The sequence below is a fragment of the Odontesthes bonariensis genome, chromosome 15 (genome assembly GCF_027942865.1).
Source record: "Odontesthes bonariensis isolate fOdoBon6 chromosome 15, fOdoBon6.hap1, whole genome shotgun sequence".
Classification (NCBI taxonomy): domain Eukaryota; kingdom Metazoa; phylum Chordata; class Actinopteri; order Atheriniformes; family Atherinopsidae; genus Odontesthes; species Odontesthes bonariensis.
Genome location: NC_134520.1, coordinates 10,251,292 through 10,275,116, shown reverse-complemented (window position 1 = coordinate 10,275,116; position 23,825 = coordinate 10,251,292). Strand labels below are relative to the sequence as shown.

The following is a 23,825-nucleotide window of genomic DNA, read 5'->3' as shown; positions in this document are numbered from 1 at the left end:
CATCGGCTGGCTCTTCTGGCTCTGGACACCTTGCCTCGGCTACTTCATCTCCCGTAAGGCTCTTCCCTTTATTCCAGGCTGCTAAAGAACTTAACCATATAGGTCAGAGGGCCTACGTTCCCCCACTAGGCCCCGCGGCCGGGTTCGGCTTAATCCCTTCCTCTAGCCTGAGACCCAGAGACTGTGTGTGGGCTATTAGCCTGAAGATTGAACTGTTTGAAGAGTTTCTTCTCTGCTCAAGCTCCTGTTTTGCTGGTGTAATAATAAAGGTCATTACCAACTGTTCCTGATTTCCAGAGTGCGGCTGTTGGGTTACAGGAATTTGAGTTGGTAATTTCACAGTTTTATTTGTCCCATCTGAAACATGGCAGCAGATTTAGTTTGAAGTAACATAGTTCAGCAAATATGGGGACCTTTTTGATTTGCACCGAGCCAGGAATCTGTGACGGGAAAACAGCTGGATTCAAGCCATCATGGTACTATAAACAACTTTGTTTAAATTAAAACTTTAAAATGTTTTTTTGTTTTTTTCTAAGAAGACAGACTTGTGTCATGAGCTTGAAGAAAAAAAGATAACAAACAGGATGCTCTTCTGCTTGTATTTTTTTAATTTCAACGTAATCTCATAGGCCAAGTTGGGTCTGACAGGTAATAAAGTTTGTTACGAATCCTCTCAATTCTTACACGATTTACAGTATGTGTCAGTAGGACCACATTTCGATATCATTTTCATGTTTTCCTTTCACATATTGCAATCAGCTTTACTCACCTATGTTTTATAATAAAGGGGTAAGATTTTGTAACAGTTCTATTTCTAAAACTGTAATGTAGTTACACTAATTCTTAGTTTGTATTTATTTTTATTTCATGTCACTTCACGAACTCTCTTGTCATTTCAGATCCTGCCTTTCTTCCTTGCCATGCAATTAACTCATTTCCCTCACCTAGGTTTCCCCGCCCATCTCCTCCTCACCTACAGTCTATTTGCTCATTAGTTCATCAGTATACTGTATATACTAGTCACTTTCACTTGTTTCCTGCAAGATTGTCTTGTCTTGTACTTTGCCAAGCTCTCCAACATTTCCAGTCCTGCCTGCCTGCCTGCCTCTTGTCGGATTTGTTTGCCTTATTCTGATCGCCTAGTTTTGACCCTGACTGTTTTTTGGACTAAGTAAACTGATCTTCCCTTGCTAATTGTCATGCTTTTGGGTTCTCCTTTGCCAGCATCAGTGAACGTGACAAAAACACCATTAAAGTACATCGTAAAACCCAATTGTTGCACTGCCTGCGACAATATCCCTGAGAAAGCTGTAGCACATCTAGATCAAACAATTGTGCTCAATTAAAGAGTGGGTTATCAGGCTAGGCCAGTGTGTTTGACGAGCCAAGATGAAATGCTTTTCTTTTTTATTATGTTAAATAAGCTCCCTTTATCAAGCTATTCCTACAGGGCACTATGGATGAACAGCCCACATTGGGTGTCCGCGTGGTGAAAGAAATACATGCACACATCCACATATAACAGTGGCAGAGAGCATAAGTACATGCTCTGTTGATCTTTTACACTCTACTCCAAACAGCCACCTGCTCTCGAAATGTCATTCTCTGGCATGATTTGTTCATTTGTTCTTCATTGGCGAAGAGTGGGAAATGCCATTAGATTCCAAGGAGGATTAAATGGATTCTGATTGCTTTCCAATTAGAAGAAAATGAAAATGCCATTTTTTTCTTTGTATCTGAAATAGTGCCTGTATTTGTGTGATAATTATGAGAAAACATATTGAAACCCCCAAAACAACAGAAAAGACCCATGAGTAATTTAAATGAGCCCCAAAAGGCAGACTTGTCATAACTCACATAGCTCCTGTCATGCTTTTACAGCCCTGTAATGTAAAACTAAACTCATTACATGCTCAAAACAAATAAAATATTAAGCACTGATGAATGATTTAAAATCTCAGTTTGTGTTACAGGAAGCAACATGTGTAAACAAAATAAGAGAGCAGCTACAATAAAGACAAAAAGAAATTAATATTCTATTCAGCTATTGGCAAATTAGAGGTTTTATGAATTTAATTCCATTAATTTATGCAATTATTGTTGATCTCAAAGTTGTTTGATGAATATTAGGTCAAATCTTTCAAGACTCTCACACATTTTGTTTTGCAAACATATAGCGCCCAAAAGAGAAATATTTCTGTCATAAAATGTTCACCACACCTGCTTGTCAGGATTTTACCTCATACATGAACTTCTATTGAATAACATCATGTTCTCGTGGATGGCAAAATAAAATGCTGTTTATCGTTTACAGACTGTATACTCTGCTGGAAGGCTATTGTTTAAATTCCTTTTTACAAGACAAACTTGAAAACAAACATTATTTTTAAATTTCATGAAAAATCTTTTATACCACTGTGGAACATAAAAACATATTAAGTATTGTTCGTAAGACATTTAACGGTTGCTAAAATATTAGCTAATCTTTAATTTGATTGCAATAATATGTTTGTGTTTAAAAAAGTTACTGGGTCATTTTTACCCCTGTGTAGCATCTCCTTCTCCTTTAACAACAGTCCATAAACATCTGAAATGTCGTCCCATTCTTGTCTGATATAGGATTCTAGCAGTTTAACAGTCCTGGGTCATTGTTTTATTTTGTGTCTGGTATTGTGGCAAATATTTTCAATTTGGAAGGGTGTGGAAAGGTTTGTGTAATGCTGTTGCAATAGATGTAAATATGCATCTTGCTAGAGCCACAACAGACCCAATTCCACCACACATCCAGGTCCTCACCACCCTTGGATTTTTGGCCACGGAAACCTTTCAGAGGGAGATTGGAGACAGATCGGGGGTGTCTCTTGGTCATCAAAGCTCTCATCAGTTTATCACCCATGGAATCAAATTCCCATACGCCACTGTCGAACATTATGTCGAATATCGCCCAACAAATTATTTTGTGTACTTTCTTTATGATGGTGACATTAGGAACTACAGGTGACACAGAATTAACAGCACTCGTAATTGCTTCCTATTTCTTCGAAAATTACAGATTTTCGTTTTTGGATCTCTGAACGCAGAACTTCAATGTCAGAGCCTGTAAAGTTGTTTTTTTTTTTTGAGTTTTTTTTACGCCTTGTTGCCATTCTCATGCTTCAAAACTCAACACTTCCTGGCACAGGAGAGAGGAAGCGTAGCCTAATATGGTATAATTTTGGGCGTGGAGTATGCAAATTTACTATCCTAGTGCACTTAAATAGACACGTGTGCCATTAATCAATTTCCAAGGTCGTTTACACACTTTTTCCAAAGTTAAAGGCCGGCGCACACCTTTACGATGTCATCGTTGCATCGTTTGTCGGGTGATCGGCATAACAATTCGGACCGTATTTGACACGCTTGCACGTCCACCACACACACTTGCGAACCTACGAGTTTTTTGACCGAATGTTATCACATGACCAAAATAGGAAGCCACAAATCACGTGACTTTCAAACTGGAGGCAGCCATGTTTGTGTCGTAGTCGTCCAACGTGACTAAGTGCGCTATTCCCATTGGCTGTTTAAATAATCCTGCGCGATGACATCGGAACAGAGACCGCACACACATACGATTGTATTCGGCACAAGGAAAATCCGTACGGAATTATCAAACATGTTTGATTTGATCCGATGAAACGACAAACGATTTTGTCGTTTGTCGGCTGCTACCGCACACCTTTACGATTCCCATGCGAAGTCATCGGGCCGACAAAATTGTACACGAATCGTAAAGGTGTGCGCCGGCCTTAAGAGTGTTTGTTGAATCTGACGTGGCGTGTTGGTACGAGACCTTCATATGAAAAAAGTGAGAGAAATTTAGAATAAAAATACAAAAATGTTGTTGCATGAGGCCCATTGTGCAGACTTCTTACATTTTATGATTCACAGATGCTATTGTCACATTTGATGTCACGCTTTATCAGACACATTAAAATGACCCGTTCTTAGTTTACCACTTCTCAGGTTTTTCCTCAGTTTGCATGTCTGTCATAACAAAGCTTATTGAAATGCTCTTCAGAATATGCGTATCAATGTGACTTGGTCGAATCTTTATTATCACATTAATGTCTGAATATAGAGTATAACTTTGGTGAATATATGCTGAAATGTCACCAGATGTAATCTTTGTTGCGAACGGCTAACTGTGAGATGAGGGCTACATGTTAAGTTGGATCAAGACACTCTTGTTCAGTAGAACAAGACACTTATATCCAGTTACAAATAGTCACTGGACACACATTGTAAAACCAGATGTTTAGAGCTACCCATTTGTGATGAAATATGCCAGAATGCATATAATTACCATGTCTAAATGGAAATGTAATGTAAAAGAGCAAAAACAAAACAAAACTAATCAAAATGTACTTTTCCTGGGAAAAAAGAGGGCGCGGTGTCGTGGTGGTTCCACGAGGGTTCCAGGTTCAACTCCCGGCTGGGGCCTTTCTGTGTGGAGTTTGCATGTTCTCCCCGTGTATGTGTGGGTTCTCTCCGGGTACTCCGGCTTCCTCCCACTGTCCAAAAAACATGCATGTTAGGTTCATTGGTGTCTCTAAAGAAATTGTCCCAAGGACTGAGTGTGAGCGTGTGTGGTTGTTTGTCTCGTTTGTCTCTCTTTGGCCCTGTGATGGACTGGCGGCCTGTCCAGGGTGTACCCCGCCTCTCACCCAACGACAGCTGGGATAGGCTCCAGCTCCCCCGCGACCCAACCGACGGATTCAGCGGGTATAGAAAATGGATGGACGGCAAAAAGAAAGATGTAACCAGAAAGATAAAAGGAATAGAGGAAGTTTTGAAAACACTGCAAAAAACAAAAAAAAACCAAACACATACTTAGAGCTTGTTGATGGTGCTTTCCATCATGTTCTCATTGGAACTGTGTGGGTTGTGTAGATTCATTACCTGATGTCAGCTGGGACATGCTCTGCCTCCCCATGACTGAAAAAGTTGGCAAGGTCCCAACAGTGAGATTACATGGCAAAAGTTTACCTCTTACCTGTTAAGCTCTACCTTCCTGTTTAGAACATGGAATTGACATGCATCATTTGCCCTCTTAACATGCTTGCTGCTGAAAACAAAACTCTTCTGTTAACAGGAAATTTTTCAACTTTTTAAAAATTGTCATAGTTTTCAGAGTCAATGTTTTCTTCAACAATCAAGTACATCAACTTGGCAACACCCATAATGAACGAGGACTCAAAAGTAAAAGAAAAAAAACATATGGGCATATTAAAATCATTTATTGTGCTCCAGAAGAGTAAGACTATTTTACCAGAAATAAAGACAAGTGACAAAAAAATCTACAATACAAATGCCAGACCTGCTCACATAATCCACCTGCGGTTTTCAAACAGTTTGCAAAAACCTCTCCAGATCAATCTGAGGTTTGATTGTTGTTGTTTCTGCTATGATGTGAGGTCAGAAAATGGCACATTGTGTTACATTCATTCACAGCGCTCATTCTTCCCTTTCCATATACTTTAACACAGACTGACTTTTAACCATTAGGGTAGATTTACACATTAACATAAGAGATGCATCCTCCTTTGACAGGGTTTTTTCAGTTGTCATCAGTCCTGTACTGTGAATTTATTTTTACGCGGCTCAGCTTGGTCATTAAAGCCTACTGGTATTGGAAATTATGGAAGAAATGCTACCTGGTTTAGTTTGGAATCCCTCTTTAAGAATGATGAAAACACATTTTCAATGAGGGGTACCTCCATTGAGTTGAAGTCCACCGAGTAGAAGTCATTCTCAACTCTCAGGCATTCTCAGACTATTTACTTAGATCAGAGATTTGCACAGGAACACTGTTCAAAATGAGTGCCATTACAAATGCAAAGCCAATAAATCCAAATTCAAGTCTTATTCAGGACAAGCTAGATGTATTTTGACACAAAATAACAACAATATTTTAAATGGCAACATAAAGACAAATTATATTCATAATAAACACCACTGCATACAATGTTTACAGGCCTCAGTTTGGACCATGGAGTATATTTGCAAGGGGAATCAAATAAAAAAAAAAAATCAGCATATGAATTTCAAATTATATGGACTTAGTAATAATGGTTGTCATAATAATGTTTTAGACATTTCAAACATGGTATTTTTTTTTCAAGTGATGCATTGTGTCCAATTAAAACACTCATGGAGACACATTCATATATGCTAAACCCATTCAGTAGTCTAAACGTGACCACAAAGGTTTGAGAAAGACCGAGCTTTCATGGTCTGTCAAAGATTAATTAAATTATGAACCAAGTTTTTATGGTACACTGAACTCAGACAACAAGTGTTGCCTTCTCTTCATAAAAAGTCAAATTGTTCCCTGTACTGCATTACACAAAAAGTGTATTATATATTCAGTTTGCTCCTTAAACTATCCAGTCAGGTTTTAGTCTGGAACGGCTATAGCTCAGGGGGAAGAGCCGTCACCAACCAATCGGAAGACCAGTGGTTTGACTCCCGGCTTCCCGTGGTTACATGTGGAAGCGTCTTTGGGCAAGACACTGAACCCCACGTTGGCTACCCATCAGCGAATGAATGTGTATGAATGCATAGAATAAAGCATGCTGTATGAGTGAATGGGTGAATGTGGCATGTAGTGTCAGAGCGCTTTGAGTGGTCAACTGGACTAGAAAAGCGCTATACAAGTACAGTCGATTTACCATTTTATTATCATTAGATTGCTAAAAGAAATTTAGTAGAGTTTTAGTGGATAGTTTTAAGATCTTGTGATGATCTGAATGTTTTCTATTTTGACAATTGTAAAGTTCTGAGAGACATTGAATATTGGTGAGCTGTAGCTTATGACAGCCTAGATAAGAATGTCGAATTCACAAGCAAAAACATGACATGTGGTGACTCTAATATATTTATTGTATTTGGCCAACAAATACTACTATATCTAATCATTTATTGAATCGAATCCCACCCGGCCAAAAATGTTCCCTGTACTGCAATCCTACCCTACAAAAAAAAATGTGAAGCAAATCTATATTTTCAGCAATGGAATTAGCATTTATGGTGAAAAAATGTGTCAGGTTTCTGAAGCTATCGCCATAAAATGTAATTAATGTATTGATCTATCTCTTAATAGTAATGATCATATGTTTTCTGTTTTTTAAATTTTTTTAAAGCTCATCTCTCACAAAATGTTCACTACTGTTAGCCCTAGTTCTAGCCGTTACTTGAAAACATAGGTTTGAAATCATACATAAGTTAGAGATTCTCATAACGTAAGCAACAAAGTCATTAAAGTTTCCTTATGGAGTTTATCGCCAGTAGAAGTACTGTTGAATAATGTTTTAATGAGAAAATCCCAGCATTGCAAATAAACATATTCGCATCAAGCACATAGGATAGCCTAGAAAAGAAAAATTAGATGGAAATTATGGAGGAAAAACAACAGACAATTTGCTAAGAAAAATCTTTACAATTGCTTCATGAGATAAGAGATGCATTTAGAATGTTTGCTGGGCTATTACAGCTGTATTTTGCAGAAAACTGACTTCTATGACAAGCTGAACAGCTGACCAGACACAAAGCTAGCTGACACGCTACTATATTGTGTAGCTGACAAAAAAAGTGCATGTAATGGTGAAAAAAGTCCAGAAAGTCTCCATTCATCAATCCATCCAAGGAACAAATTAGTTATGTGATTTACGTACAGAGCATAAATTGTTAAAAGCTTCATTTGTTAATTTGGTATTATAGTATGCCCCTAATCCAGTAGCATGCTAGCTATTTTACTATCAGAAATGGCAAGCAGGTGCCTCTGTGAAATTAAAGTTGCTGGGTTTTCTTTTGTGGTCAGTGAGTGATTCCTCTCTTCTGTGCATTTGAAATCTTTTTCACATATTTTTAATCATAAGGGATGCTGTGGAGAGCCAGTGCTTCAATCAGTCATGCTAAGGTCTGCTTCAGCTGACTCATAATTTGTGCAGCTAGCTCAAGATTGAATCTATCTTGTAATGCTCATTCTTTCTGACCAGCTCATGAAAATGTTTGAGTAACACAAGTGATAATATCTTTCACTTTATAATATGTAAGACCAGCTCTTCTGTTTAAGGCATGATGGTCAACAGTTGAGTTGAGCTATGGCTAGACTTCAACCTTGACTAATTGGGCCACTGTGCCATTCCCAGTATACCTGCTTGGAAAGGAAAATTAAGCCATTGATGTAAAATTTATCAGACTAAGACACACTGTGTAAGAAAACACTGATGACATACCAATGATTTTAGTTTTCTCTTTGGGAGATCATGAATGAGAATAGCTTTTAGGATTTTTGTTTTGTTTTTCTGTCCAAAAAGACAAAAAAGATTAAACATGTGCACAATACCTAAGCCCATGTGATTCGAGTTGAACATATATAAATATATGTAGGGCTGATTTTATCCCCAATCACTTTGAGAATTTGTCCGGGTTTGAGAGGCTTGATTTTGAACTACTAAAGTAATTATTTTTTTCTCCTAGTGTCATGTAACCATGCTCACTGTTTGAAAAGACTCCCATAGAATTTTTGTTTCTTGGATGAAAGATATGAAAGACTATATAGGATCTGGGGTTCTAAACAATCATATATTGCCATTTTTTTACAGTTTATATGTGAAGTCACAGGTCATCAATAAAAGTTGATCAATTTAAACATGGTTTTATGGATGAAAGTGACTAGGACCGTGGTGATTTGCCTTTTTTCATTCCAGCTGCTTGTATGGCATGTTTTTGTCATGTTTGTGGCTAAGTTTGAACAGTTCTGAAACACAACTGCAGTTTTCAAGTTGAAGAGAAAGTAAAAGACTACATGCAACTCTTTCTCCTTGAGAGTTATCACAGTTTTTTTTTTGATAATTTTACAGTTTGAGTATTGGGTAGGTTCCTGTTGGGTTGGTAGTATTTTAAACCAATAATGCTTTGCATTTATTGCATACAGCAAGCCTTTTGCAACTGACACTTCATGTATTGAAGCTTACTTTGTCATGATATTGGCCTCAATGGGTGAGATTTTTGCCTTTAATTTATCTTCACACTCACTCACTGAGGCTACCCACAGTCAGCGTTTAATTTTCAAGGGTTCCTTACACATCTTGTGAATTAGTTTCAGTCAAGGGATTACAAAAGAAAGGTCATGTTGCTTTTTATACCGGTCCAATAAATCTTGAGATTCACAGCTAATGCCAGAGGTAAGAGAATATGTAATATTTTTTTCTGACAGACCAAAATATTGGAAAGCATAGGGTTAATGACTTTGCACGACTCTGTGTGTTGACGTTAACACCCATGTTTTCAATTTGATATGAATCAGCAAGCAAAAATGTATGGTAGAAAGCTAGAAAACTTATGAACTGTTGATACAGTCCCAGTGGACTTACAGAACAGAACAGACCCCACCCCACCCCCTCAATTTTCAAAAATTCATGTGGTTGGCACATTTATAGAAGGAATGAAACAGTCCCTCGCTCAAGAAGTTAATGTGTCATAATAGCCCTGGAATCAGTTATTCTATCCAAGATCAAGTCCCTGCTTTTAGTTTAATCCAAAGTAACAAACCAAAGCGAACACATAGAATTACTTTATTCAATTTAAATAGTATTTCAAAAAAGCAAAACCCATCCAGCTTGTCCACAGCAGTCTAATACGGGATAACAGGGGTGTGCACTCATTATTTTGAATGACTGCACAGTGCTTGTGTGAGAGCCAAAGGAGGCAGGATGTATTCTCACCACAAAGGCCTCAGCACATCTACATTTTAGTGAAAGGAAAATTTGGAGACAAGCATGTCAACTTACCAAGTGACATCTCTGCATACAGATTTTGATTTTTATATCTGGGCACAATAGGATAGCCATCAACTATAACTTTGACTGCAGTCTCCTTCCCATGATGACTCATTCCCACTCAGTGGCTAACACTGTTAGGTGCTAACGCTTCTCTGACCTACAGTTGTTAGCGGCCAACCTCGCAGAGGGAGGTCTACTGAAGACTAGATGCAAAGGGAGCCATTTTGTTACACAGCTCAATCTGTCAGCTTCCTTGTAAGAAAAGCAAAAGCTGTTCAACATCAACTAAAGTGGGATGACATTGGGTCTAAGTCGATATCAGAGGCTCCTCTGCCTCCCTTCTGTTCATACAGTGGCATGCAAAAGTTTAAGCACCCCTAGGGAAAATGTTTTACTTTGATCAACTATTAAGAAAACAATGGAACCTGGTATCAAACATTTTAACCAAGATAATTGTATCAATTATGACCTGTGCAATTTTAGAAGGAATAAAAGGGAAGGAACACTGTGCAAAAATTTAGGTACCCTAAGTCCCAAAGTCACAAACTTTAATAAATTTGACCAGGAAAACTATCTGACACTAATTTTCAGTGATCCTCAAAATAACTACTGGAGGATTTCCTGTAACAGATTCTGGAGTGGTGGTGTATTATTCAGCAACGCTGCTGAATAATAGAGCAAGGACAGCAAAACCCGCCTATCATCAAATTCATCATCAAAAGTTTGCAAGTGAACATCATAAATGGTAGTTTGAGGTGACGACAATCAACGTGAACTGCTAAAATCCCAAAACAAGCCTTGCAAGACTTCTAAAGTAGCTAGCTACAAAATGGGTAGTCCTTTCAGAAATCAGGATATTTGCAATTCGGAGTAAGAAAACTGAAAGAAACTGTTACCACACCACTGTATGTAAAAGAAAAATAGCTTCATGTTGAAAATTTTATACTTTTCTTGTGACACTCTTTTTTTCTTTCTATATTTTTTCTTTTTTTTTTTTACAAGGCTGGAGACGAAAGCTAGATGAAAAGTGTACCATGCGAAATGATGCACCTTGATCTAACCCTTCCTCTTATACCCCTCCTGTGCATCTCCATAGAGTCCCACTCCATGTGATCTGTCTGTGCTTGGCTTTTAACTTGAATTGGTCATGTATAGGCATTCATGTTTAAATAGCCATGCCGTACAGAACCACGTTAGATACACTTGGAGAAAGTCTACATAGCCTGAAGATTCACTCTTTCACCACATTTTTGCGCTGTGAGTACCCTTCATTTTACTTTCCAGAAAAGTTCCACTGTCACTCAGTCATCCCCTCAGTCAACACCTCCCAGTTAAAGAAAAAAAAATAGTTATCAAAAAGGAGGCAATGGAATAAACAGTGCAGATAATTACTTTGATAGGGTATAGTGCTTCAATAGGTAGAACAGCAAAGAACATTGATCTCAACTGAAGGTACAATGAGATTGAGTGATACAATGTAATGTGATGTAACCACTGTTAAAAAAGTAGTACCAACACACAGAGTACAAAACTAGTCCTTATATGCCCAGCCCCACTCAAGCTATGTCACGTTATGCAAGAAAGGTTTACCATATTCCCAGTCCCACCCATTTGTGTTCCCAACTCCAATACACAACATCCACAACCTGGACTGCATTTCCCATGGTCCTGAAAGAACTTGTGTTTTCCTGTAATCCAATGAGGAAATATGTCTTAAATTTCTCCAATGCAAGAAACAGGGTGAAAATTATTCTTAATAATGACATAATCAGCAGAGCAGCCATCAAGCAGATAAATTGTCATGCGCATCGTGCTAAGATATCCAATTATCCATTGTCCCCCAGCTCTTTGTGTTGAAGTTGGAACTGCCTGTAAGCCAGTTGGTGTATCCTCACTGGTTCTGTCCCAGTCGCAGGTTTGCAGTATGGACACCCCTTCCAAGAGAAGAGGGCTTAACAAGCCTCGGTACTTAGTGTACAGATCTAGATATGTAAATAGGTTCTATACAATAAAATTGTTTCCCATCCTCAAAAATAAATGGACGAAAAGTAGGTTTTTCCTTCAAAATAGTTATTTTGTGCATACAGGCTTTCTTTTTGATGAAGTTTTCAGTCTTTTGCTCTCAAGCTGTTTTTGCCTTGTCTTACATAGCCTCCATCTATGATGTTTTGACATGCCTACATTTGGTTTGCATCTCCTTTGTGCCCCACAAACAAGAGGATTCTGCAATGTGATGCATAAGAAAAACAATATGTTTTCTTTCCTTTCAAAGTACTTCCTTCTTCTCACCTCCAAGGTGTTTCTGATTCTTTGCTCTGCTTTGAGATAATACTGTCAAGCAGTCATTTGTCAAAAGATCCCATAGGCCATAACTGTCGCTAGAGCAAAAAAGCCTTTTACTGTACCTTTTGAAGCAATATCAGAACAAAAATAAAAATAAAAAACATCCGCTTCATTGTTTTAGCTTTGGAGAGATTGTTTTTCTCCAAATCTTTACGTGTATTTTTTTTGTCATGTCTATTTCTTTTGTACAAAAACATAATTATTATTTTTTAATTTTCTGGTCCAAACCATCTGTAACACTATATTCCCTCTGGCACAGGATGTGGTACAATCCGTACAATCCCAGTATAATTCCATGGGTGTTTGGCAACTCCATGCTGACATTACAGCTCCTGACACAGTTTGAGGGCAAGTTGGCCTGAAGTCTTCGCTGTAGCTGTGCCATCAGCTTTTTTGCCTTAGCCATTAGAGTCCTGCCTGCATGGGTGCATCCATGGGGCTATACACGGGTAGTGGAATGTGAGTGTTGGTGTGGGTGAGGCAGGGTGTTGTTCTGCCCACTGCTGGGAAAGGTGTTGAAAGAGTGTAGTGAGGTAAGACCTCCCATGGTGCTAGGGATCATGGTTATGGTGTTTGGTGTCATAAGCGGGATGTCGTCTGGTGAGCGCCTCATGGCCAAAGTGTAGTCTGGTGGGCAGGCAGTCCTTAGCACCACGTCATGTGGGTGCAGAGAGTCGCCCATCCCCCTGCAATCTCGGTCCAGGTCTGAGTGCTGCTTCATCTGCAGGGACATAATCTCCTCCTCCTGAGTATGGGCCAGATCATTTGCAGCACTCCTCTGAGGGCTGCAGCGTCTGTGGACATCATGTCGCCGCTTGTCCTTTTTGTAGTAAAGAGCGGCAAATGCCAGAATATTAAGGAAAAGCAGGGAAGCTCCTACGGCAATAGTCACTGATAGCTCTGTGGAGTAGTCACGCTGGTCCACCAGGCGAGGCTGGTTGTGACTGTCTTGTGTTTCGGTAGGGAATGGAGTTGGATTGAGGCGTTTGGTCACCTGAACTTTGGTTTTCGGTGTGCGATTGGTTGCCTCTTGTGGAGGAATCTGAAAATAGAGAACCAAGGGTCAGTACATGAGTGATGTAAAAAGGTTTGCAGAAATAGCTGTTTTATTCATCCATTTTTTTCATTACTTTTCAAGTGTTTCTACTATTTGAATCAATTTAGGTAGACAGTGGTTCAAATAAACTAAAATTTAATTAAAAACTGTATTCTCATTTAACTTAATAATTGATTATATTAATTCCATGAATTAATAATTTTCTAAAACCATAGCTCCTTTACAGCACATTTATTCTATGTATATATTATATATGTATATATTACTATAGGATCTGGATTCCTTGTGTACATTAAGAATGGAGCTAAAGCCAGAGCTTTGTGCTGATATCAGGAAGAACCATGTAGCTTCACACTTCCTACAAAGAAAGTAACCATCAAAGCAACTTTTCACAAAATTATAGGTTGTTTTTTAGTTTGTTTGTCATGTTGATGGACTGTGAAATGAGTGTGAAATAATTTCCCTGAGCTCAAAGAGTTGCAACACTCAATATACTCTGATTCCAACTTCATACTTTAGGTACACAAGTGAGATAACTCAGCAAAATAAGCGTATTTGCCAAATTGCTGCCCAACTCAAAACACTTGACCAGAAGACCACTGCCTTCATTCTTTTTATGGCCATTTTTTTTTTTAGTTGCACATGAGCACATTGAAAACAATTTCCCCAAACAGAGAAGTACTTATTCTTATAGTGTACAGAGCCTTGCTTAAACCCTCTAATGACCACCGGAGCCTCACAGACTTGCAAACAGACTTGTTAGTAGAATTATATATTCAAAAACTCAATAATTAATTGTGTAGAATTTAGCAAACTCAGTAATGTTCAATCAAACCAAATTCAAAACGATGAAACAAAGAAATACTAAAGATAGAGATTAAGTCAGTTGCCTAAGTGGAAAACTGAACTGAATCTCTTTGCAAATGGAAAAGTTATTAATCTTTTCATGAAGCAGTATTTCAATCTTTTTTATTGCATTTGATAGTTATACAGTATGCAGTAAATCACAGCAACTTCTTGTTTACTCATGTATTTTTCATAGTGTAAGCTTTCTGAATTACATTAAAATTGTGTTCTTACATCATGGACACCTCAAATTGCAATAGCACATATCATATTCTAGTGCTGAAGTAAGAGGCTTGCAAAGACAGGATTGGATGAGTATTGGATTAACAAATAATTTGAATATTTCAAGTAAAATCTACTTTATACAGTTGTTCGGTTTGAACCCCAAACATTCCGTTGGATTGCTGAGTAGCAGAAGAAATTGTGTGAATGCTTGGTACAGACCTTGGTGGTGGTGGGGATAAGCTGAGTGACCTCATTGAGGCTGTGTAGATGAGGAACCAACTCCAGCCATAAATTGACCTAAAGAGTGGACAGAAAATGAAAAGATAAAGTACTATTTTGTGAGGAACATCCTACAGTCAATATAGAATTATATGAGGATGCTTGAACATTCATTTACTGTGACAATTCATGAGCTTTGCTTTGCAGTAAAAAGGTAAAATTTGAACATGCACGCATTCTACCAAGGAAAGATAACGGATATAACATGTCTGCAGTCTTAGATCTTTGCAACACTGGAGGGGGAAAAATGTCCTTTTAACAGAAAATTGTGGTTGTTTTGTGTTACAAAAAAAAGTGTAAAACGTTATCATCTATCTCAGTGAATTCTACAGTTTCCTGTTCAGTTACGACCCTTTTCACACACAAGGGACAAAGCTGTATATATATATATATATAAAACCACAATTTTTACAGTTTGAGGTAACTTAAGATTTTATTTCTGCATGTATATGTATGCATGTGTATATCTATCTATCTATCTATCTATCTATCTAGATATATATAGATAGATAATATGTATATACAGTATATATATGTGTGTGTATGTTTATATATGTTTATATAAACAATATAACTACTGCACTTCAGTCTAGTTATTTAATCATAATAAGGATTATGATGACCATCAATCTACGATGGGTACTGGAGGCTAAAAATTTGATGTGATAGATCATTTGTTGGGCTGCTAATGTTTTAAAATTCAAATTCTAAAGCTTTCCTGCCCTGGTGCAAATTCACTGTATCACACACTGCAGGTGACCAGTTTATTCTTGTCTGATTAAAAGTGAGGCCACTCATGAAAGTCCAAAGGTTGCTGGATTGACAAATATCCTCTCTAAATTTAATTTTTTTTAATTTCCATGTTCAATACTGATAGTGTTAAATGGAGATTAAACATCAAAACAGGAACTGTCATACTTTGTTGGCTCGATAGTGCTCTTTGACTCTAGGTTTCAGGCCAATGTGCAGGTAAAGCTGGTCTTTCTGGTTGTAGCGTGTCCATGCCACTTCTTCAAAACGATTGGGCTTAGTGTGGATGAACTTGGTGTCCTGTGGGACAGGCTGGTTTGGGTCCCTATAAAGGAAGTGGAAAAAGGGGAACAGTTTTAGTATTAAAGAATTCAAAGAGGCTAGATGGTCTTATAGCAGAAAAAAAAGAAAGGAAAGAAAGCACAGAACTGTCTTGGATGGTGCAGTCCTCTCCCACATAATCATTGGTATCTTTGTATAACTGCTTACATAGGAGGACAGTAAGATTTCTATTTTAACGAAAAGTTGGGAAAACCTTTTGAGACAAGTCTATCTGATTATCAAAATTTAAAAGTTGGCCTAAGTGCAATATCTGCCGTAGGCAAATGAGTATACTTAAAAAAACAAAAAAAAAAACAGCCTCTCGGTTTTATGAGATCTACACCTGAACACCAAGAAAAGGTCAAAGGGCTGTTTGTGCTTAAGTAGATTATTGGTTTTCTAAAGATTCAGGAAGCTGATTAAACAAGACATCTGACAATTTATGTCATAGTTTAAATAATGATGTTGTCATAGAATTGAACCAATGTCTAAATAAAACATAAATGCTTCCAGCCAAGGAATATGTTTTGGGGTAAATGTAGTTCCGCTATGTTGGTCATTTCCATAAAGCATATGGTTCATGGTTTTCTGTAAACAAAACTCAGAATATGTTAATATTGTATTCTATATACTTTTGTTAGATATTATAATGCAAACACCATATCAAAGGGCTCACAAACACTGTGAATATTGGTCAGTAACCCATATAAAAGCTAGATTCAATATGTACAAATGAGCTGATACAAAATATTTAGCATTCCATTGTTGAATAGACTAACTTGTATTTAATCTTAGCAGAACTGAGCCAGCCAAATGAGCTATGGAAACCCATTCAGACCTACTGAGCACCCTATTGTCTGAAAAAGGCGTATGAAGCCAGCCAAACCTTATCAGGAACACATTGACCATTCAAATGGGTGGCAAGAATCTCCCAGGTACCAAGCATTTTGTCAATTTGGGGCTATATATGTAGTCCATTAATCCTTTTTATTCCCCTCAGGGTTACAGGGCAGGGCTCAGAAAAATCATCCCCCTATTTTGAATCATCAAAAATAATTGACAGTATGCTGGAAGGCAACAAAGGAAAATAGGAATTTCTAATTTTATCCCATCAAGAATGTTCCTCTACAGCCTGCAACCATTAATTGATGTACTCAATGATATGTACAGGGTATCTGCGAAGAATACCAATTACCCCGTACAGTCCATAAAACCCAGCAGGATAATTGATTACTCCTGTAGCGGTCAAAAGTGGGTTAATATTGATGAAATAAAGTTGCAATTACATTTTTTTTTAATTTTAAGGTCTTGTAATGGTTATTGTATGTTGATAAAGTGTTTTCATGAATGCAGAGCATATGTACATAAAATGGTTTAAATTATTTGTGGGGAAAAAACTGCTGTGCCTCATCCCTTCTTAGTATTGCACTTTTGAAGGTAGCATGTTTCCCATGTTTGCGTTTCTGCAATGCTAAAAAGCAACTAAATGCTTAAAGTTTACAGGGAAAAGTTTATTTCCGTTTTGCAATTAACAAGTGGGGCATAACTTTTTTGCATGAATACTCTTTAGTTTTGTCAGAGTTGTAGACTGTGTGTGTGTTTCAGGCGGGCGGAGCAGATAATGGGAAGTATCAGGTGGAGTCTGTGGAGCTCCTGCAGCACACCTGTTTCTCATCTGCCATCATCAGTTACTGGCTCTGTAAGGACCGGCTGAGCCACAGACGACGTCAGATTGTCTCACTGCCATTGGGTAAATCAGGTCAACGTTAAATCCTCGTGTCTAAAGTGTTTGTTGCTACTTACCTTATTCCTATACAGTTAAATCCCCATTGAGATCCTCGTTCCTGGAACCCCATTAGATTTACTACACCATTGGCCGATTCATTATATCGACTATATAAGACCGGTCCTGCTACCAGCTGCTTTCACGTACCTGCTCACCCTGCCTATGCCTTAGAACAGCTTCACATCCATCTACAATTTCTGGTACCCCTCCTTTGCTGAACTCCTCCTGGAAAACGGTAAGCCTCTCTGCCTAAACCACATTATGGATTCTCCTTAGACTGAACTGACAATAACTCTCATTAGTGACCCACTGGACCAGAATCTCCTGGGAACCTCCTTACCTTCTTAAGCTCATCATTAAAAATAAACTATTTTCCGTCTTACCCTGTTTCTGTCAGTTCTTGGTTCAACCTCGTGTGTGTGTGTGCGTGGCTACCAGTATCCATGACAGCACAATCTGGCCAACAAAAGAACCCAGCAGACGAGTTTTGAGCCACTCTCTCCAACCAGGGCACCTTGTTGGAGAACATGAGAGGGTCCGACGTTTCCTGGGGGAACAACAAGTTCAAAGCAACCAACGCTGGGACCAGGTATTCAAATTAATCCAAGACATTCACGCTCAACTGTCTGTTTCAACCACAGCCCCTGGAACGTCACCCACACATCAGCCATCTCCTCCGCCGGATCCAGTGGTCAGAGCTGAATTAGGTTTTTATGACACTACTTTTCCCACTCCTGATCCATTCTCCGGAGATGTGAGTAAATGCAGTGGATTCATTCTTCAGTGCTCCTTAGCAATATCATGTTCCCCTCAATTGTTCCCTTCTGACTCTGCTAAAATATCCTTACTAGTTGCTCTTTTAAGAGACAGAGCCTTAGACTGGGCATTAGCATACTTTCAAGTTAGAAAAGTTGAAACTTTTCCTTTTACCACGTTCCTAGAGGATTTTTGTAATTTTTTTCAACCCACTAAAGAAAGTGAACGCAGTTAAGCGTCTGCTTAATCTGAATCTGAAGCACAGGAATAGACCCGCAGCTGAATCTGTAATCGAGTTCCACATATTAGCTGCACAGACGGGTTGGCCCACAAACTTCATGGTGTTCTGCTAAACGCTCTAAATGAGCAGTTAAAAGATATGTTGACAGCTAGGGAGGAGCCAGCTTCCTTTGAGGATCTCATAAATACAGCAATTTGAATTGATAACAGACAAGCGGAGCGACGGGCTGAGAGGACATCAGGTCCACGTCAAACTCCTTCCTTTAGTTATCCATCCATCAAAGTCCCAGTATCTTTTGATCAAGCTGTACCTGTGTTACCATCTACAGAACCCATGCAGATGGGATGAACCAGATTAACTCCCGAAGAACGTCTACACCGAGTCCAGAACAGGTTGTGCATTTATTGTGGTTGCTCCGGTCACTTAATTTCTTTCTGTCTAGTCCGCCAAAAGACTTGTGGAACACAAGAACAAACTCCTCCCTGTCTGGTTTTGCCAGTTTCCTTATCGGTTGACAGAGAGACACTTCACTTCACAGCTTTGGTGGATTCTGGGGCTGAACAGAATCTAATTGACCCCAGTGTAGTGAACCAGTTCAGTATCCCTTTGGAACCACTTGTTTCAGCCCTAACTATCACGGCCCTGGATGGTGTTGACGTCCATCACCCATAAGAAATGGTGAAACAATTGAGTTTCTTCTGTTTCCCTTGGCAAATATTCCAATGATCCTAGGATTTCCTTGGTCAGCGCGACACAATCCTCACCTGAACTGGGCTAACAACCGCACAGAAAGTTGGAGCATCTTATGTTCTTCAAACTGTCTAAAATCAGTCCTTCAGTCTTCTAGTGGTCCGTCAGAGTCCATCTCAGATTTATGTTCCGTCCCAACTGATTATCACAACCTGAGCTCAGTATTCAGTAAAGAAAAAGCATTATCTCTTCCTCCTCATCGGCCCTACAACTGTGCAATTGATCTTCTTCCAGGGCACCTCTTCCTGGGAGTCGGTTATATAACCTTTCTCGACCAGAACGTGAAGCCATGGAGACATCGGTACATCAGGTAGTCACTCGCTGCTGGTATCATTCGGCCTTCTTCTCCTGTGGGGATAGGCTTCTTCTACGTCCAGAAGAAAGATAAGTCTCTCCGTCCATGCATTGATTAGAGGTATAAACCAAATCAGTCAAAAATAAATATCCATTGCCACTGATTTCATCTGCCTTTAAACCAATCCAGGGTTCCACTATTTTCACGAAACTTGATTTACGGAACGCATACCATTTGGTGAGGATCAGAGAAGGGTATGAGAGGAAGACAGCCTTTAACACCCCCCTGCGGACACTTCGAATATTTAGTCATGCCCTTCGGACTTTCCAATGATCCGGCAGTATTCAAAGCTTTAATAAATCATGTGCTCAGAGATTACCTGAACTTGTTTATATTTGTTTATCTGGATGACATTCTCATATTCTTCAAATCTCTCACAGAACACTGCCAACATGTCCGTCTGGTATTGCAGCGCCTCCTGGAGAACCGGCGACATGTAAAGGCTGAGAAGTGAGTTCCACGTTCGATCCATCTCTTTCTTGGGTTATATCTTTCAGGGCGGGCAGGTGAAGATTAGACCCAGAAAAAAAAGAAGCAGTGGCAGAGTGGCCGACTCCTTCCAACAGAAAACAGCTCCAAAGGTTCCTTGGTTTTGCCAACTTTTATCGTCGATTCATTCGCAACTATAGCCAGGTAGCTTAGCTCCCCTAACTAAGCTAACTTCCATCAAATTCACCTTCTCCTGGACCCCGGAAGCAGATTAAGCCTTCCATCAGCTAAAGTCAAGGTTCACCTCGGCTCCAGCGCTCATTCAAGCCGACCTGGAGCGCCAATTCATTGTGGAAGTGGCTTCTGACTCTGGGGTAGGAGCAATGCTCTCCCAAAGAACAGAAGGATGGTAAGCATTGGCTTGAAGGAACCAAAATAACCATTTTTAGTCTGGACAGATAACAAGAATCTAACCTACCTACAAAACGCTAAAAGACTGAACACAAGACAGGCTCGTTGGGCTTTGTTCTTTGGCCGTTTTGATTTTTCCATTTCCTATCGACCTGGTTATCGTAATGTCACACTCGCTGCTCTGTCTAGACAGTTTGGTGCTGAGGAGGAATTACATGAGTTGGATCATATCCTGCCACACACCTGCCAAGTGGGGAGAAATCTCCTGGAAGGTGGAAAACCAAATCCACCAGGGATTATCCTCTGACCCAGATCCAGGAGACGGACCTCAGGATTGCAAATATGTTACTTCTTCCGCACTTTTTCCAGTAATTCAGTGGGCTCATAATTCCAAGTTTACATGCCACCCAGGTATCCGATGATCCATAACACTGCTTCAATATTATTTCTGGTGGCCATCCCTAGAATCTTACACCCGGGAGTGTGTCAGAGCCTGCCAAGTCTGTGCTCGCAACAAGAGCAGCAACTGCAGATTCCAAGCCACCCTTGGTGATAAATTTCTCTGGATTTTGTCACCGGGCTACCACCGTCATCTGGTAATACCACTATCCTCACTATCATTGACTTTTTCTCTAAAGCTGCTCACTTCGTTCCCCTAGCAAAACTACCCACCTGCACTGGGACTGCTGACCTCCTGGTTCAACATTCAACGTTTTTCGGTTACATGGCATTCCGTCTGAGGTGGTGTCGGATCGGAGACCTCAGTTTACCTCGCAAGTATGGAGGACCTTTTGCTCTGCTCTAGGAGCCAAGGTCTCCCTCAGTTCTGGCTTCCATCCTCAGTCCAATGGTCAGACCGAACGGGTGAACCAAGAGCTGGAGGTTGCCCTATGTTGCATGCCGTCTACCAATCCCACTACTTGGAGTCAGCAGTTATGCTGGGTGGAGTATGCCCATAATTAACTCACCTCTTCAGCCACGAGCATCTGAGGCATCTCTGGGTTATCAACCACCTCTTTTCCCTGAGGAGGAGAGGGACTTGGATGTTCCATCGATTCAGCACCACCTTCAAAGGACTTCAAATTCATTGGTCCTTACGAAATAGACTCTGTCATCAGTCCCACTGCCGTTCATCTTAAACTACCTGCTACATTTAGAATTCACCCTACTTTTAATGTTTCCCAGATCAAGTCAGTTTCTTCCAGCAGACTGTGCCCTCCGTTCAACCCCCCCCCCATTAATGTGAAAAAACAAACTAGAATATTTTGAAGACAATATATTAGACTGTTTACACTTTGTGCTCACTGTCCAATTTCTTTTTAAACTTTACCAATAGGAAAACCTCAGTCCTATGATTTGATTGAGAAACCATTATAAAAGTTGCAGTAAAGTATTATGTTTAATGTAGTTGTATTAAATATATAAAATACATAGATCATTGCCATAATCTAAAATCAAATATTTCTTGCTGAAAATCTTTTCATTTTACGTAACTGAGAAGATCCTTTGCTTCCTGTAATATGCTTCTTCCCTCAAAATGTCTATTATTTTTGTCTTAACCACACTTCTTGCAAACATCTGATCATGTGAAAAGATGTTTTTTCACTTTTCTTTACATGGAAGGTTTATGACTTCTTTTTTTATATATATAATTAGAAGACAAAAGAAAATATTTTCAAGGGTTGCCATAAAAATGATACAATTACATTCTTCCTTGACGACCCATTAAGGATTTCAGTACTGAATTTGCTTACTCGTAAAGACTTATAAAGTATTAACTAAGAGCTACGGCATGTGACACGGTAAGAAGTTAATTCAGTTGTTGAACTTCCTTTGCGCTGAACTCAGGTATTGTTGAGAAATAGGGGTACTGTCCAACCTCATAACATATAGATTGTGAGCAATATCATCATACCCTGTCTTTGCAAAGTTTGTCCAGTAAGTCATGACCACAGCACTGAGCATCACATCGTTTTTAGAGAAGTTGCATGGAAAAAGCTCAGTCGGTCCAATCATTGGCAGCCCAAACACATATGGGATCTCATCTCCATGTGCTGCATCTGCCCATGGTGGTACCTAATTAGAGAAGACAATCAAATCATAATAGAATTAATGTTTACATGAAAGATGCATATATATATATATATATATACACATACTGTATATTGAAAGCAAAAAAAAATATATATATATATATTTCAATATTGCTACATGCATTCAAATTTGCCACATCATACCATGTATTACAAAGAGAGAAAGGATGAGACATAAGAGAATGGTAATGGTGGAAGAGAGCTGCTTTGTGGTGAAATTAAACTAAAATTAAAAAGCACCTTAACAAATGTTAACTGAACTCCTTATTTTCTTTCAAAACTGCCAAGGTAGTAAGATATATTTATAAGACAAATCGAAAAATGGAAAAAGCGCAAACTAAATTGTGAGTTATATGAAAAAAATACTACAAATACTACAAAAAGTGTCGTTTCTAAAATTCTTCGTGGAGGCCAGTACAGAAAGCCAACATCTAATTAAGATATTACTGGTAATATAAGCAAGTTCATTCATGTGCATTTATGCAAATGCAGAACACTAGGATACGTTCAATTTGAAGAAAATCTGAAATTATAGTGGCCAGAATGAAATATGTGTCAAGAAAAATGGGAAGGCCGTGGCTCTGTGGTTAGAGTCGGTCGGTTGTCCAAAAACCGGAGGATTGGCGTTTTGATGCCCAAAAATTGGTGAAACTGACAGCTGTGTCAGTCCACCTCCTTGTCGGAGCCGAAGTGCCCTTGAGCAAGGAAGTGTACCCCCATGCTCCCCGGGTGCTGTGAATGGCTGCCCACCGCTCCAAGTGCATGGCATCTGTCTGAGTGTGTGACCCTGTGCATGAGCATGAGTGTGTCAACAGGTGCCAACCTGGATGGTTTAAAAGCGGAGGACAAATATTCCAAATTGTTCAAGTGAAATGTAAAAAAATCTTCAAATTTTTTTTTTTTTTTTAAATCTGTCATTTCCAGACTGGAAATGATAATGAAATTATAGACTTTTGGCCATTCTTCAAAATAAAATCTTAAATCTTTTCAAATAGACTGAGGTCTGTCATATCATAAGTAGTAGTAGTAAGTAGTGGTAGCATTGTTTATTTATTTTTATTATTTTTTGGGCTTTTATGCCTTTAATGGACAGGACAGTTCAAGAGAGACGGGAAGCAGGGGGCAGAGAGAGGGGGAAATACATGCAGCAAAGGGCCGTCCGATGCGGGACTCGAGCCAGCTGCAGCGAGGACTGTAGCCTCTGTACATGGGTTGCCTGCTTAACCCTCTACGCCACCGACCACCGCGTGGTTGCATTATTAACAAGGGCTATAAGGTCATAGAAAGCCTTGTGGTGCATTATTCTGCGAATTAAAGGTAGGGTAGGAGATCCTGGATTTTGAGTCCAGCTAAGCT

General features: G+C 39.2%; 1 protein-coding gene across 3 annotated transcripts in view; it reads right to left on the bottom strand.

Moving 5' to 3' along the window:
* Window positions 1–5,263: 5,263 nt before the first annotated feature.
* nlgn1 (neuroligin 1) overlaps window positions 5,264–23,825 on the bottom strand; it is a 331,652-nt gene continuing 313,090 nt past the window's right edge. For all 3 annotated transcript variants that reach the window (XM_075484973.1, XM_075484971.1, XM_075484972.1), the window contains 4 exons: window positions 22,292–22,452; window positions 15,496–15,652; window positions 14,518–14,595; window positions 5,264–13,212 (listed from right to left, as the gene is read on the bottom strand). In XM_075484973.1, the coding sequence (XP_075341088.1) occupies window positions 12,610–13,212; window positions 14,518–14,595; window positions 15,496–15,652; window positions 22,292–22,452 (999 nt within the window). In that variant the 3' untranslated portion in view covers window positions 5,264–12,609. The remainder of the gene's footprint in view (window positions 13,213–14,517; window positions 14,596–15,495; window positions 15,653–22,291; window positions 22,453–23,825) is intronic.